At 45.2% G+C, this 16,682-nt stretch overlaps 1 protein-coding gene across 1 annotated transcript in view; it reads left to right on the top strand.

The window, feature by feature from the left end:
* TMEM132B (transmembrane protein 132B) overlaps positions 1-16,682 on the top strand; it is a 158,180-nt gene that overhangs the window by 109,767 nt on the left and 31,731 nt on the right. The window contains exon 5 of the mRNA XM_041410398.1: positions 5,410-5,553. Coding sequence (XP_041266332.1) covers positions 5,410-5,553 — 144 coding nt within the window. The remainder of the gene's footprint in view (positions 1-5,409; positions 5,554-16,682) is intronic.

The following is a 16,682-nucleotide window of genomic DNA, read 5'->3' as shown; positions in this document are numbered from 1 at the left end:
CTTTGCTTAATGGGGGCAGATTTGTTCTGAGTTATGAAAAGAAAAAAACCCCAAACTGCCTCAGGTCACAGAAATGACAGTCTCTGTGTGTCTAATCAGGTTTCACCTTCAGCAGCAGGTTTTTCTTGTTCATCCTACATAAACCTCAAAATGAGCTGAATTTCCTCGGTAAGAAAACATGAAATGGAGTAAATCTCAGCTTTAGTTTCCATGAATCCAAGGGAGAGCAGCCCCTGCCGCTGGCTCTGTGTGCCAGGTAGACTCTGCTGAGATCAGAGCTTCCTTCGGTGTCTCCATGGCAAAAAGACAAGTTCTGAAACGAGACTGTGCTTTGGAGTCTCTGGATCGTGCTTTTTTGCGCTAAAACAAATTGTTTTTGCGGCACTGATACACCTCTAGAATAATATTCAATTAGGCTAATGGCTGCTGCTTCCATTGTTCAGTGAGAAGCAGTGATTAGGAACCTCTGGACATGGTTCAGTCTGCAACAATTCCTGCTGCACACCTGCACCTGTCCTTGCTCAGCCATCCCACGGGAAATAAAACCTTTGTGCAGGTAAACAAAGGAGCTGGAGGATGACCTTTAGCTTGGGCAGAGAGGCTGCAGGGTTTGTGATTGTCCATCTGTCAGAGCTGACCCCTCTGGCAGGGATGCTCCAGGCTGGGATGAGGAGACAGAGCAGGGAAATGTTGGAGGGAGTGGGATGGGGGACTCGGGCTGGCACCTGAGAACTTGGGAATGGGGGATTCCACAAGTGGCTGCACTCAAATGGTGATTGCAGGGTAAGGAAGCAGCTGAAGATCAGCCCTGGAGCAGAAGGAAAGGAAGGAAAGGGAAGGAAAGGGAAGGAAAGGGAAGGAAAGGGAAGGAAAGGGAAGGAAAGGGAAGGAAAGGGAAGGAAAGGGAAGGAAAGGGAAGGAAAGGAAAGGAGAGGAAAGGAAAGGAAAAGAGAGGAAAGGAGGAAGGAAAAAGGTCAAAGAATACAATCTCTTTGCAAGATTGTTTACATTTTCTAATCTTTCATAAACACATAATCCCAGTTGTTTGTTCTTGCCTTTGGGTGACTGAATGTGTATCTTACCTGATAGAATGGTGGAAAATGGAGTTTCCTCACATCCAGGCTTCATTAATATGTATTGGAAACCTAAAACGGTATTCAGCCACGAGGGGGGAAAACCACAGAATTGCTGTGGATTATAATAATTGCAGCAAAGCATCTAATTTATATATTAAGCTTGCTTAATGGATTTATATTGCCTTGCTCTTTGATCTGAAGCAAAAGGTGGTGAATAATTTATCAAATAAAAAACCCTCCCCTAGCCCAGCCCACACGTCACAATCTGCCCTGTAATTTACATTTTTTAAGAGATGCTGTTTCCAGGCAGAAGACCTGGTTCCTAAAAGACTCCTTCTAATATTACAAATGTATTTTCCTGAGCTACACTCAGGGGAAAGAAATAATAATGAAGGAATGCAATTCTACAGACAAATGTTCCAGCTCTCTGCCTTCCTCACTAAAGACAGTCATTTCAGCTAAATGCCAAAAAGCATTTAACTGTAGCATTTGTCAGTGGAATAGGGCTGGCTTTAGGTTTCCCTCCTGATTTACAATTGAGTGTTTATTGGGTTTAGTGTACTGTAGCATGTTTTGTTAACCTCTAGCAAAAGGCAGGCAGCTCGTGCATGAATCACAGGGATGATACCTGTCAGGGGAGCCTGGGCTGCAGGGCTGCCAGGCTCGGGGGGAAGGATTCTGGCTGCTCCCCCAGGGCAGCAATCGGGCCCTGGGCTGACCTGAGCCCAGCTCCTGAGGTGCTTGCTTGTGGGATGTGTCATCCATCTCTCCATGTCTTCATTTTTCAACCAAAAGAGGGTGAAAGTGCTGCGTGGTGGGAGCTGGGGGAGCTGCTGGAGTCACCTGCCCAAGGAGCCTTTAGGTCACTAAATTAGGTGTTGTTTAAAGCACAGTTATTGGGAACTCTGTGTGGCGTTCCTCAGCTGGTTTGTGCCTACCCAAGGGGGTTCTCAGCAATGCCAGCTCCAGGTGACAGCAGTGTGTGCAGTCACAGCTCTCTCAGGGCTCCAGACACGTCTCCCATTCACTTTTCCTCCACATTTGTCCAAACCCACCAGTTGTCAGACATTTACTACGGCTGTGTGCGGCGTTGATTCATATTTAAATAAAGCCATTATCCCGGCCTTGAGTTCCAGTAGTTTTCTGCTCTTTCTCTTGAGTATTTCTCTCAGTAGTGCCATCTAATCAGCTTTAGGTTTTAATTAAACAGCTGTCATTTGCTTCCTAGTTCTGTTGCGACCTGATGTTGTATTAAATTTTAATTTAGCCTGGGCTGCATAAGAAGTAGATTCCTTCAGACAACAAAGAAATGCTATTAGCAGGTTACAGTTGTAATTAAGAAAAGCTCTGCTGAAGTGCTAATGCAGTCAGATAGAGAGCTGCAGATAAACACACATAATAATAATTATTATTATTCAGGGATGGAGCCTGTGATATGAATGTGTAGCTTCCAGCCAGGCTGCTGAGCTGAAGCAGTTGGTCAGGATCTGACCTCAACAGAAGAAATGGGGAAGGATTCCCAGTTTTTCACCAGGGTCCTTGCAGTGCCCACAGTTGGAGGATGGGGCTGGTGGTGCCTGGCTGTTGCTGCTGATGCTTCACTGTGCTCCATGTGGCAGGACCATCAGCACAATGACCCCTCTGTACACCCCAGGTGCTGTCAGAAATCACCAGCACAGGGAGATGAAGTTCAGCAGCTCTTTTCCTGCAGGAAAATCTACCATGGAAATGCAAACCAAGCTTTACAGAATTTAGATGAAATGTTATGACTTGTTGAAGAAGCAGTAAAAAGTCTGTTTATAAATCTGCTGGACAGTCAATTAGTTCATATTTCTTCCTCAGAGGAAATGTATTTTTGCAGTCTATAAATAGCCAGCTCTTAAGAAGGCCTTTACCCAGCCTATTATATTTGTGTAACACTCACTGCAGGCATCAGGCCTCTGAGATATTGATTTCTCTGGAGCTGCTGAAGGGCAGGGTTTGTGAGGCTGCACCAGCCAATTAGCACGGTGGGCTCCTGTGTGTGCTGGGGAACTCAGGACAGTTCTGGTGCTCGTGCTTGTCCCATGCTCATCTTCACCAGGAGCTTAGGAAAGGAATGCAATGCCTTTATGGCTTCACATTGTCCTTCAGTGCATCAAAGTCTGAGGGCAGCTTTGGCAGCTAAAGAGCACTGAGGCTTCAGAGGGGCTGGGGGCTTGTGCTTTGCCACACAGGGTGGCCAACACCTGGGGGAAGAACAAACAGCACAAAAAACAAACAAGAAATGGATCAGGCCTGCTGAGGAGCTGGTTCCGACCCAGCAAGGTGCAGAGAGCCCTTTAAACCTGACTCAGTGCTCTTTAATCCTGACTCAGTGCTGTTTAATCCTGACTCAGTGCTCTTTAATCCTGACTCAGTGCTCTTTAATCCTGACTCCCCAGTGCTTTGGATCAGGCTGTGATTGCCACAAGACCTGCCTGCCTGACCTGGAGCAGTTCACAGCTGTGCTAACAGAGAGGTGGAATTTGTTTTGTGCTCATTGCTTGTGACCTTGGCCAAAATAGATTTTCCCCAGATGGGTTGAAGAACACCATCTATTGTTGGAGAATTGCTCTTCACGAGCTGTTTGACCCAGGACCACCAGGTCTTCATCAAATGTCTGATATTTGAGGGCTTAGGATATATGGGATGTTTGCAGTGGTGAAATCTAACCACCTCTTCTCTGACTTGTGGATGAATTACCTTCTGCTTCTCTTTGCTGTTTTATAAAACCTTTTTCCACCTGAGGTGCCCCTAAGTGCTTTCTTCCACCTGGCAGTGCATTTTCTCCTCAGCCTTTTCAAATTTCAGTCTCTGTAAAGGATTTTCAGTTGTTTTTTTTCACACTTCCACTTCTGTCACATACTCCTCTCTTTGCCAGTGTCCCTCTCTCCTGGCTGGCAGCTGGTTATAAATGAGCCTGTTCAGCAGAAACAAAAACTAGACAGTCATTTACTGTGTAAAACATCTGGTTTGTGCCTTGCAGAGAACAGAACAAAGCCTGTACTTATTTCCTGAGGTGTTATCCAAAAAGCCTCTCTGCTCAGGATGACTCTTAAATCACATTGAAGTCTGAGTGTGGAGCTGAGCACGTCCTTTCAGTGCTGTTCTGACCAGAAATGGACCCCAGTGTGTGCTGGATGCTGTTCTGGCTGCCCATAAACCTCTCTGAGGCTCTGGAGGTGGCTGGCACTGCTGTTATTAGTGCTGCAGCTCATTTAATTCAGGACGCTTTTTGTAGAAGGTTCCGAATATTGATTAATAATACATCTTAGTTGCAAGTATTTATTGGTCTTCTCCAGCTGTCCTTAGCTTGTGGTCAATGCCCATTACTCTCTATCAATCTAGCCAGCAGCCAGAGCAAATGATAGTGAATATATCTCCCTATGCAAGCTGCCATCAAATTTTTCACTAAAATCCATTCCTTCTTCCACCAATTCTAATAATGGAATTTAAAGTTAGATTAGTTTGAACCAACTTTTTTATTTTTTTTTCCCCCCAACTGGCAAGCAATTAGTTTTATGGAAGTTGAAAAATGAAAAGGGGATTGATTCAGAGCAGTATTTCCTATTGCAGGCTTTTTGAGGGGGCCAGGATGAATCCCTGTGAAATCCCAGATCATTCCTTGCCCCACTTGTCTGTCAACTTTTGGGCTGGCAGTCGGCACTGCTTCTGCAGAGGCTGCTCCCCTCCAGCCTGGACCTGCCTATGCCAGGCAGAGGCCTCTGTAGCAACTCATCTGGAGTAATTAATCAAAGTGAGACAGGGAGGAAGGCTGTGTAATGGAGTCATTAGAGTGCCAGCACTGTGAATTCATCAGGATTACAGATAAACGTGGTTAAGCGTCTCTAGGTGGGATTTTGTTGGGGAAAGACTAAAAAAATTGTATGTGGATGCACAGTTTTTCTCCTAATGTATTTATGGAAATAAATGGTCGACTCACAGCAGAGTGAGCTGGAACAGGAAGGAAGAAATGCTGTGTGGTGGTGGATAATCCCCTCCCAAAGCACTGGCACCTTTGGGGCAAAGGGCTGGGAGGGATGCTGATGCCCTGGAGATCCCATCTGTGCTTACAGATGCCACTGCCCTCGGCCAGACCTGCACATGGGCTCAAAAGGAGTTTGTCAGAACCAGGGCTGGGTGGTCCTGATGCAGCTTTTGGCTTAGAAAGCTGCTAAAACACTTCAGGGAGCTGGAAGGGTGCGTGCAAGGGAGGGTCCCATCCCTGTGCCCGTCACTGTCGTGGCCCCTGTGCCATTCTCGTGGTGTTGCGCTGCTCTAACACTCGTCCTGTGTTTGTGTGTGCTCCCAGGACACAGAAATCCTCAACACAGCCATCCTCACGGGCAGGATGGTGGCTGTGCCAGTCAAGGTGGTCGCCGTGCAGGAGGACGGCTCCGTGGTCGACGTCTCGGACTCCGCCGAGTGCAGATCCGCCGACGAAGACGTCGTGAAGGTGAGGCACCCACTCGAGTTTGTGTGTTTTATTCCTCCTCCAGCCTCCCCACGCTGGGATTTTCCATCAGCCAGTCGTTCCCCAGTGCTGGCTGCTGCCGTGGAGAGGAGGATGGAGCTCCCAGAGGTGCTGCAGAGCCCCGTGGCTGCTCACAGCCGCCCAGGTGTTCCTCTGCTGCCAGGGCTGGCGTGGCTGATGTGTCCCATGTGGGGAGACCCAGAGGGGTCTCTGTTCCTCTGGGGCTGTGCCCTGCCCATGGGTTCACAGCAGAAATGCAGAATTTTGGCACAGGGGGCAGGAAGCTTCCTTCGTGCTCTGGCTGCATCGCCACTCAGGAGTTTCTTAAAATGACCCTGAGCTGTACCAACATCTGGAGGAGAGGGACAGGGATAGGAAATAACAATCATACTGCAAAAAGTCTTAAAATGACAGCTGTGAGCTTTTAAACAATGTTGTGCTGTGTTTTAGTGTTTTTTTTTTTTAAATATTATGTTTGAGTGGTTCTGTCTCCCTGACATTGCAATGAAAATTGTGTCGATGTGACTTTACCAAGACTCTGCCTGCCTGACTTCTGACACCACTGCATGGCTTTCAGCTTTTAGCTCATTATTATTATTATTATTAAACATAAAAGAGGTGCTTTTGACTATCTTGAATATATTAATTTGTTTTATTATGTAATTTGGGGATGTTCTTGTTTCAAATGAACTTAAAAATTAAGTACAGTATTGAGTACAGTATATATTGAATTCTGTATGGGGTGGGGTTTTTGGTATTATTTATGGGTTCTATATTTTCCCTTAAGTATCAGATAGAGAAAGAAAAAAATTCCCATTTTCTTTTTCTGGAAACCAAATTTCTTTGAAGGTCCTTACCAGAGGAACATGGATGATTATCTTTGTTTACAACTAGATTAATTCTCAAAGGAAAAGACTGCCCTGATAAATGTTGCTATTCTTTACATTTTTTTCTCTGTGTAGCATACAGCTATTATCTGATTAGCAACTATTATTTATCAGTTGATAAACATGGTCAATTAATTGTATATTATAAACTCAAGCATTGAGTTGTATATCATCAAGGTATTGCTGGGACTGTCTTCTTTTTGCACTTCAGAAAACCAGATCCAAAAGCTGCTGTGTGGAGACTTTTATTTTTATTCATTGAGTTTCTAGGACTTGCTGTACTTTGAGAATACTGGACTGAACCAGACAGGATTTACAATGTTTTGTGGGTTTGGTTTTTTTTTTTTGGTAGTGACTTGATATAAATCAGGTTTTAATTTGCCTGCTTTAGGAAATTATCTGGGTCTCAAATCACTGACAGTAGGCAATGCCCCTGGGACCCTCTCCCAGGCCTGGTACCTGTCTCTCAAATCTTTGGACATAGTGAACAAACCCAAGAGGTCTGAATGTTGTCTTTGTTGAGTTGACATTGCCTCATCCTGGTGGTAGAAATGGGATGTAATGTTATTTTTGTAAAAATTGCAGCATACTTGCATGATTTCAGTCACAAATTGCTGAGACCGGATGCTGTTCAGGCATAATTTTTTAACTGCAAATATATGTATTGGTTGCAAGATTGAATCCATAACAATTAATTAGCTGAGTTAAAATTTAGTACAACGTTTATGTGCCTATATTTTTTCAGAAAAATGCATATTCCGTTTACAAGCCCCTTTGGTAAAGTCAATATTGACTTTGCTTCTGAATTTCTGTTGCCTTTCCCATATAGGTTGTAGTGCTAAACCCTCTAATGAGAGTTGTCAGGCATTTTGGATCTAATTGCTTTATCTTAAGCTTCTTTTCACTCTTAATTCTGCCTTTATTGTTTCTTTGATGCTGGAGACATAATCTTATTCTTTTGGGCAGAATAGAGTGTTGCATTCTTAACCTTTTATTTCTGTTTAATAGCTAATGATTTAATAGCCAATTAATGAGGCAATTCTTTGATCACTGCTCTAACATCATTATTTTCAGTTAAGACAGTGAATTGAAGCTAGATTAAACAAAAACAGGCTTCCACCCAGGCTCTTATGTGTTTATACAAAATGTGTTTTTCTGGGCAGCGACCTGATGCTGCTCAGAGATGGGCAAAGAGATAAGAGATGAACAAGGGATTTATTTGTGTGCCAGAGCTGGGAATCTTCCCTGTTCTCAGCCATTTAACAATTTATCAGCTTCTCAAACACAGAATATTTCAGCTCCTTTTCCCAAAGCCTACCTAATTAGTGGTAAATATAATAAAACACACCCAGGGGTTTTTGACCTTGCATTTTTAGCATATGATCCTCAAAGGAACCTGACAGCTGAACTTGTTTCAGTTCATCCCAATCCCTACTTCCTCAATTTGGACATAAATCCTAATCCTGACCAACCCTTCCACTGGAACTGGCTGCCCTCTAAAATATTTGGATGGAAACATTCCTGCAAGTCAATGAAAGTCTTATGCTTATTCCATTATTTAAAAGGAACGTTTAATGCTGTTGGCATTTGAGGGAAAAGATTGGCTTTATGATTAAGGCACTGAAATGCTTCTCAGCATTAATTTCCATATCTCTTGCTGATTTCCTGTGTGACTGTGGGTAAACCACTCCTTCCCCTTGGAATCTTGTTTCCTTATCTGCTAACAAGGAGAGAAATTCATCCTTCTCCCCTCCTCCACCTGCATTATATGGTTTCTAAAGTTTCTGTTGGCTCTGAATGACCAAAATCCTCATCTTCACCTCTGTGATCTTCTGCCACGGACTCCTCTGTCCCTGTGTCCTGCTTTTCCTGCAAACCCTAAATAAATAATCAGGTTGTGAAGCTGAGAAGAAAGAAATGGTGGGAGCATGACAGAGGTTGATTACAGAAGGTTTATTGCAGGAGGAAATGGACCCTGAGGGACTTTGGCATGGCCAGCCTGCAGTTGGAACCTGCAGGTAAGGTTCATGCCCTCCTTTGTAAAAGTGCCTTTAAAAGCCTGAGCTGCAGCAATTCCACGTGAAGTGAAATTCTGAAGACTCTGGAGTCTCATGATAGTTGTAAACATCGCCATCAGCATCAAATGAAGAAATTCTAATGAGGACAGCTTCTTAGTCCAAATGTTTATCTCAGTAGTGTTCAACTGAAAGCGAGACAGCTGCCCAATTAATTCATCCTTCCATTAGTCATAACTCCATGTCCTTTGCAAGTTACCCAGAAAGTGACTGATTGTTCCAATTAATCTCTGCAGTCACTCAATGCCTTACACCCTGGACTAATTTAGCCTGATTTTTTTTTTTTTTTGGTAGGAGAAAAGTCCCTCAGTAGAACAGCAGGGAGTCAGGGGCCTCCCCCCTGCCCATTTCTGCCCACACATGAATCAGTAGGAGCAGGCTCCCCGTGCCCAGCACAGGCACACAGAACAATGGTGTTCAATAACAGCCCGTGAACTCCATCTGTGCCAGAATGTGCCTTCCTTGTTATCTTGCTAGAGGAAAGCTCTTCGATGAATTATTTTTCACCTTTTCATAATTTCCTGTCTAATTATAATGAAAGTAAAATTCAAACCGTTCCTGCCCTCTACTTTTGGAACACAAACCTTATCTTGAACTCTCCATAATTAATGGTAAAACAATAGAAGACCTAATTTTCCTGGCAGCAGCCAGGCAGGCTTTATCTAATGTGCAGAAAAAAACCCAGTGTAACAAAGGCAGAGAGGTAACAGCTGAAATAGATTAAATCTGAGGAGAGTTCTTCCCTCTTCCAGGCAAAGCAGGTGAGTGAGTGAGGACCTTGTCCAACAGCCCTGGGCACAGAGATCTCCAACCCCAGCACAAAAACTGCAACAAGGCTCCAGGGGCAAAAAACAAAGAGGGAAATGGAGGGATACTGAGCTTCTCCAATTTAGATGACACTGAATTTTTAGAACAATTCCTTGCTACAGACTCATGGCACAATCTTGGGACAATTTACAGAAAGAAGAGCCTGCTTGGAGCTGTTAAATACAGCTATTTATGCAGCAGCTCTGAAAACAAAGCCAGAGCTTGTAATTTGCAAGTTCTGCAGCTGCTTTGCCATTAAAGTGTGTGATCAAGAATGTGATGGACTTGTACATAAAGCAGAGCTGATCTTGTTCCTCCATCTATCATATTTTTGAGTACCTGACTGCTTTATTCTGCGGTCACTCGTGCAGAAATTACCTTCCTCCAGGAGGCCAAACTCTTCCTGGAAGCAGTGAAAATCCTCTCTGCTTGTTTACATGATGGATTTACTTTGGTGCCACTTGGCTTGTTGCGCTATGAATTCTGAGCTAGATCTTATTTTCTAAGTGATCTTTTTCTTCAGTGGAATGGCTCAGGTTTGGCAGCCCTGCAGACGAGACTGCCCCGGAGCAGGGGCCAGGCTGTGTGCTGAAAAAGCTTTTGAAGTGTGAGTGTTTAATTTGGTGAGTCCTTCTCCCTGTCCATCCTCCTAATCTCAGCTGATTAGTGGCAGTGAGCTCAGCTCCCTGCACTCAGCTGTGAGCAGCCACAGGTCAGTGCCAGCTCCGTGGCCAGCTGTCCCCAGGAGCTGGCAGGGACGGGGCTCTGCAGTGCATGGCACAGCTCCTCGAGTAATGACACCCCTGCTTTATGGCAGGGAACATTCCTCAGCTGAGCAGGAGGATTGCTGGGAGCTGAGGAGTGTTTTTGGGGCTGCTGTGTCTGTCTCAGCAGTGCCACGGCGATGACAGGGACGTTCCTGTCCCAGGAGGATTTATTGCAAGAAAGAGTTGTCTCGTTAAACATCTTGCCTTTTGTATCTGTAGGCAGATATGCCTAAGTTAGGGCAATAATGAATTATCATCGAGCTGTTTGCAATTCATCAAACTTATAAATTAGAGCTTCTTGCAATTTCTGGTTATTTTGGACAAAAAGTCCATTCTCTTTGTCCCCATACAAAGTTCATCTTTATGAGTCATTAGGGGTGGGCAGGGGAGCACATCAGATCTCTCTATAATACGTCTGCTGTTGAATTAAGGACTTTTCTCTCTGTTGAAATATCAGAGGTTCTGACACCCAGGTCACCAGATCCTGCTAATTAGTTTTCTAGCTTGACAAAGTACGATCAGAACAGAGGACCACAGCCACTTACTGCATATTAAAGATTTAGCTTAAAACGCTCTTGTTACAGCAGGTGGAAATCTGTATTGTTTTAGGATTGTGCCAAGCTCAAACTTTGTGTTTGGAGTTCTATTTGCCCACAAACCAGCTCCATGTATAGCAATAGATGCCAGCGAGGCAGTCGCACAAAATCACATATTGAGGCATTAATATTCTGTATACAGCACACGTTGTACACAGTTTATAGCAAAATATATGTGTGTGCCTTCCTGAAGCTATATTTGAACGCACACAGTCTTCAAAGCCAGCTTGAGAAAACAGTGTTTTGTCTGGGAGAAGGATTCGTTCAGAGCAGACCACACCGACATGTGCAATTACACAGATTTCGGCAGAGATGCTTATGGTGTCTTCCAAGGCACCAGCTGCTACTTCAGAGGAAGAAAACAATTCTATGGCTTAGCATTTGGCTGCTCTGAGAGCAGAAATGCAAAGGGCACAGATCCCAGTCCTGAGAAACAATCATTACCCAAACCATGGCATTGCTTAGGATAAACTCTGAATATTTTATAGTAAGAAATGCACCAGTAAATAAACAACTCAGTCCATGCTCAAAGAGAGCAATAAGTAGCTGTTGTTGGGAGAAAATGACAAACTTTTACAGGCTTTTTCTCCAGATTCTGTAGGACATAATCTCTATTTTGTAAACTTTATCCTAGCTGGCTATTAAATATTCTAATTGCAGCTCTGTGAACCTCATGATTCCGAGGCTTTTACACCTCTTGAACCATTCTGGCTGGGTAAATGAATTCAGATTCCGTTGTCATCAAAACCCCTGGGGCCAAGCTGTGCTCTCAGCTAATGTCATGCCAGTGTGTGACAGGCACAGGAGTGACAGGGGCGTTGCGGAGGGCACGATTTGCTGGTGTCAGAGTTAAAGCAGCCATTAGCTGTCAGCTCTGGGTGGGAGCAGAGCCTTTCTCTGCTGCCCTCCCTGATGTGGGAGCTGGGGGAAGTGGGGCTGGGCAGCACAGGGGTGCAGAGCATCCCCTCCTGACCCAGAGCAGGGCTTGGGGCAGCGCCCACCTGTGTGAAAATGCATTTCCAGAGACCTTGGTGCTGAGATGTCACAATAGATACAGACAGGACTCAGATTCTTCATGCAGAAAAGCCAATTCTTTATCCACAAAGCTCATATTTATAGGAAATACCAGAAGGCACCGTGTTAAATCTAACTGGCTAACAATACACAAACTCAGTTTGCTCGCTGGTAAAGGCCCCGTGTGTATATCCATCAAATCTCTCTGGTTTTGGTTAGTTTACATATTTTCTTCATGGATTCTCACGGGACAGATCTTTTGTTATTACAGGTGCAACCTATTTTTCTCTACAAGGAGAGATTGTTATGCAAACTGATTGTCATTCCTCTGATTTTTTCACATGGGAACTTACAAGCTGCCTGCTAGCCCAGCTAGAGTGGCAGGCCCTGAACCTTCTTTTATGGGTTCTTTCAGGCTATCTCCCCCTGTCTGCAGCACTGAGGCAGCTCAGCAGTGATTTGCACTGGCAGAGCCAAAGCTTTGTGTTCCCCCCACTCCGTTCCGTGGGTCACAGTTGGGTTTTGAAGGCAGCTTGGGTGTTTATTTTTGTGGTTTAGCTCACCCACACCTGTGTTTTAGTAACATGTTCTGAGATGCTCTCCCTCGAGATACGGAATGGGAGCTGGAGATGGAGATGAGGAGGCTGACATGGCACCACCAGTTTGAAATATAGTTAATTTATTTGACAGAAGAAGCAGCTACTGTTGACAGTAACCAGCTCCCTTCCTCCTCTGTGGGCAAAGGCAGGCTTTCTCTTGCTAGGTTTTTAGTTATTTATGGTTTTGTATTCTCATTATATGGAACTGGAATTCAGAGTGAAAACTGTTTGCTGTTCTTCATAGGGTCAGGAACAAGAGGAGAATTAACATGCAAGTTGGATTGGGATTCTGAGGGGAATGGGGAAAACCCAGCCCTAAAGAATCATACTTAATGCTGGGTTATTGAGTCAGACAGCTCATTAAATGAGGATGAAAGAACAAAGTGAAGTTATAAAAGGATTTCTTTTTCCACTTGCCTGAAGTATGGCAGAGTTGCACTGGGGTGTGGTTTTTCTCTTCTTCCAATTAATTGCACACTCTGGGAAGAGAGTCCCTCAGCTTCAGTTCGAGCAGTGGCTTCAATGGTTAACTAAATGTCAGGATTTAGCATTTTGGTTTGTGTTGTCAATTATTAAGGTCTGATTTATACTCATGGCACTGTACCAAGATATTTACTCCCACATCTAAGACTTCTTGAATTGCTAGAGTTGTTTTTGTGAGTCGAGCCAGGCTATTGGAGAGCGGTCCAGGTAAATTTTTTAAAATATCAGAAGTGTTAAGTGGCGATTAAACTTTAAAGTTTGCATCTGTTCAAGAAGAAGTTGAGGGGCAGATTTGGAACTCTGTGACGCTTGGCTGGGGAATTAAGCAGCTTTCTATCAAATTCACTGTGAAAATGAATCACTTTTTGTTAATATTAAGTTGTTGAGTTTTGCTCCTTTGATGAATTTCTCCTGAGGAAAAGCACTGGAAGTGCTCCACGGCTCTAGAACAAATAGGCATTGTGTTCAGAGAGAGCAGTCAGCCCCAAGCCTGGCTCTGGCAGGGCCATCTCCTGCAGCCCAGGCTGCAACAGCAGCCTCAGCCACCTTGGTGTTCCAGGCAGCTCATCAGCACTTTGGCTTTACATCTGCTACAGCTCCGTTCACAAGGGAATGGCACAAACTTGGTTTCATTCAAAAATACGGGAGTTTAGATTCAAACCCAAACATACGGTGCAAAACCAGAGTCTGGCAGCAAAGGGGGAGGCAAAAAGAGCTGGTGCATCCAAGGCCACAGGTATGGGCATGGAGCCTGCTGGGCTGCAGGGTGAAACCTCCCTCCAGTGTCAGCCTGGCCCAAAGCCCGTGTGAGCCAGGGGGGATAATGAGCAGAGAGACCTGAGCTGGTGGAGGCGTCAGGAAGAGGCTGTGACATGAACATTTCCCTTCTTGGCACGGGTCTGGGCGTTTATTTGATGGATTATTTATTTGATGGATGTACTGCTGTGCACACAGTGCCCACCCTGCAGCTGCACGGGAGCCCCACGGGGCTGGCTGCAGCACAGGCAGGAGCTGCAACACTGCTCCTCCTGCGCTGGGCTCCTCGTGCAAACAGCCAGTGCAGCTCAGCAGCAGCCAGGGACAGGGATGGATGAGCCTGCAGGACTGCCAGCCAGGGGACTCCTTTGTGGGAGAGGCATTGTCACAAAAGAGAATTCAGGAAATGCTAGCTGCTATTTATATTGTTTATTTATTTGCTCTTTTCCAATTGCTGCTTCTGAGATTAGTGTTAGGATTTAATTTGCAATCCCCCTCCGGTGGCTCTCAGGTTTCCTTCTGGAAACATAAGAGGAAATCCTTAAGACACACAGTTCTTCTTTAGATCTCTTACAATCAGCATTATGCACTGCAGAGCCAAATTAATGTATGCCCTTCCTCATTGTTTCCCTTCTTAATTCATTTCTTTCCATAAAGGCTCAGCAAGCACCAATTTTCCAAGTGAGTTTTTAATCGCCTGAGCTCAGCATGATTACTGTCTCACAATCTAGTTGCCATTTGATGCAATCAGTATTTCAGAATACAATCATCTTTTTTTTTTTTTTTTTTTCTCCCCAAAACTGAATATTACATGGCCAGCTGATAACACTTGGCTTCAAAGAAACATGAGATACTTGCAGTGCTGTGTGAGAGAACACAACCTGTGATTGCAAGAACTTCCCCAGCCAAGTGCATGGAGGTGATGTGAAACACTTTTGTAAGATGGGGCACAAAGAAATTTATTATTCCAATGCAAAGAGCCCAGGCTGGGAGGCAGAGAGGGAAGGAAGGGGAGATGGGAATGCAAGATGCTGAAATATTTCTTACTGCTGGCATGTTTGCTTTCAAAGGGCCTTTCAAGAGTACATGTTGCCAGGGGAGATTTTCTCTCCACATCTTTTATTGCCACCCCAGAAAGAAAAGATTTCAAAACACCCATACTGGAAAACTGCAGACTTAAATAGTTCCTGCCACACAGAAGCTGGAGACTTCCAGATTTCCCCAACCTGCAGTGAGTTTAGCATGAGAGATTATGAGAGTGAAATGAGAAAAATCCTTCCTTGGAGTAAATGCTTCATTGCTGTGTTTTTAAACACATTTTGTGCACTACAAATGCCAAGGAAATGTTTTCAGAATTGCTCAGCCTGAGGACAAAAATCAGAGGTGAAGTGCCACTGAAGGGAAGGAAGGGCAGAAGGGGAAGAGCAGCTGAAATCCTGTATCCCTAGGGCAGGGCTGTGTCTCCTCCTTACAGCCCATCCTGCAGCACCCCAGGGTCACCCTGCTCCTGCAGAGCACCAGGGATGCCTTTTGGTGTCCTCACGCAAGGTGGCACAGGGAGAGACCCACGGGGTGCAGCTGGATCCCGTTTCCACGGGCTGATGGAGAGCTCAGACCCTGAGAGGCTCCTCCTTGGGGCTGCCTTGAACACAGTGACAGCCCACGGCTGTGGATGTTGCCCAGTTCTGCTGTGGATGCCACAGCACTGGGGCTGGTGAAGTCCCAGCTTGTTTGCAGTTTGCAGGGCTGTTGGTGGGTTTGAAATCTCGCAGACAGCCATTTGCTAAGACCTTCTGTTCCTCACAAACGTGACAGTGGGGCTTGTTTCACTGCCTTATGTTATTATTGATATTTTCATCTTGTGTAACCAGTTCTGCCGAGGAAAAAAATCCATTATTGCCAACTTTGATCCCCTTAATTCTTGTGAGAAGATGCCTCCAAGCTTTGGCCCATTTGAGGAATGCACAGATGGTTTTGTGCAGGAGTGTGGCTCCTGGGAGAAGGCTGCTGACCTTGTGTGAGTCAGGGATCCTGTTCAGTGAGACTGAGGAGATCCTGAAGGGGGCTGCTGCTGCCTGTCTTTCAAATAATTCTTTCTTCTGTCACTGGGAGTCCAGGAAGAGCTGCAGCAAGCTCAGAGAAAAGCCTGTGATACCTGAAAATGAAGGTGATTCTAAATAAAGAAGGCTGGAGTGAGACTGACAGGCAGGAAGAGAAATAAGGAAAAGAAACAGAAGGTATCCTGAAAAGCAGGATTTCACTGGAGCAGCTCATCCCTTCCTAGAATGTTGGTGCAGCCTTTCCCAAGCCCTGGGCTGTAGCTGCAGGCTCTGTACATGTGCTGCTCTCCAAGGAGCAGGAGATGCTCGTGAGCAAAATCTGCCACAGCTGGGGTGGCTTTTCACCTCACAAGAAATGGATCCTGTGCACCAAGTCCTTTCCAAGGCTCTTGGAAGCTCCTTTCAGGTGCTGCCAGGTGTGTGAGGTGCCCCCTCCAAGTGCCAGTGTGTTTTCCAGCCAGCAGCACGGGAGCACAGAAGTGAGTTTGGGTTATTCTGGTCTGAAGAAAATATTTTCTGCATAATCCCCTTGAACTGTGCAGCCAGAGATGAAGGGGGGCATGGATGGGCATAGGAAGGCAGAGCCCCTCTGCATGAGAATGGCCCCAAGTGCAGAATCAAGAAGTGCAGATGCCCTGCACTGAGCACAAATTCACCGAGGACTGGTGACCTCCAGCAGCTGCAGGGGCAGCAGAGTGGTGAAAAACAAACTTCTTACTGCCACGAAGAAGGGTCCTCTCTCAAGTGAGATCAACAGGGCTGCATCTCTGACCTGCATAAAACATGAGACTTTAAGAGAGTTAAAAGAGCTGATGGCTTTGGTCACCACAAACTGACTTCAGAGCCCCCTGCTGCACGGGTGTTGTGACATAAGGATGAGACTGCTGGCATCAAAGAGAATTTCCTTAAAACTCAGGAGCCCTCCTTGAAATCCTGGCAAGAATATGAAATGATCTCAGCATAAGCCAAATGGACAGAAAAAAAATGTATGGGTTTTGGCAGCAAGCATGGTTAAAATCCCAAACAGAACTTCACCAAACCCTCCTTTGCCACAGAAGTGGGAGATC

This window comes from Onychostruthus taczanowskii, unplaced genomic scaffold, assembly GCF_017590055.1.
Source record: "Onychostruthus taczanowskii isolate IOZ18803 unplaced genomic scaffold, ASM1759005v1 scaffold32, whole genome shotgun sequence".
Lineage (NCBI taxonomy): Eukaryota > Metazoa > Chordata > Aves > Passeriformes > Passeridae > Onychostruthus > Onychostruthus taczanowskii.
The sequence above is the reverse complement of the archived record's forward strand: the minus strand, read 5'-3'. Positions and strand labels throughout refer to the sequence as shown.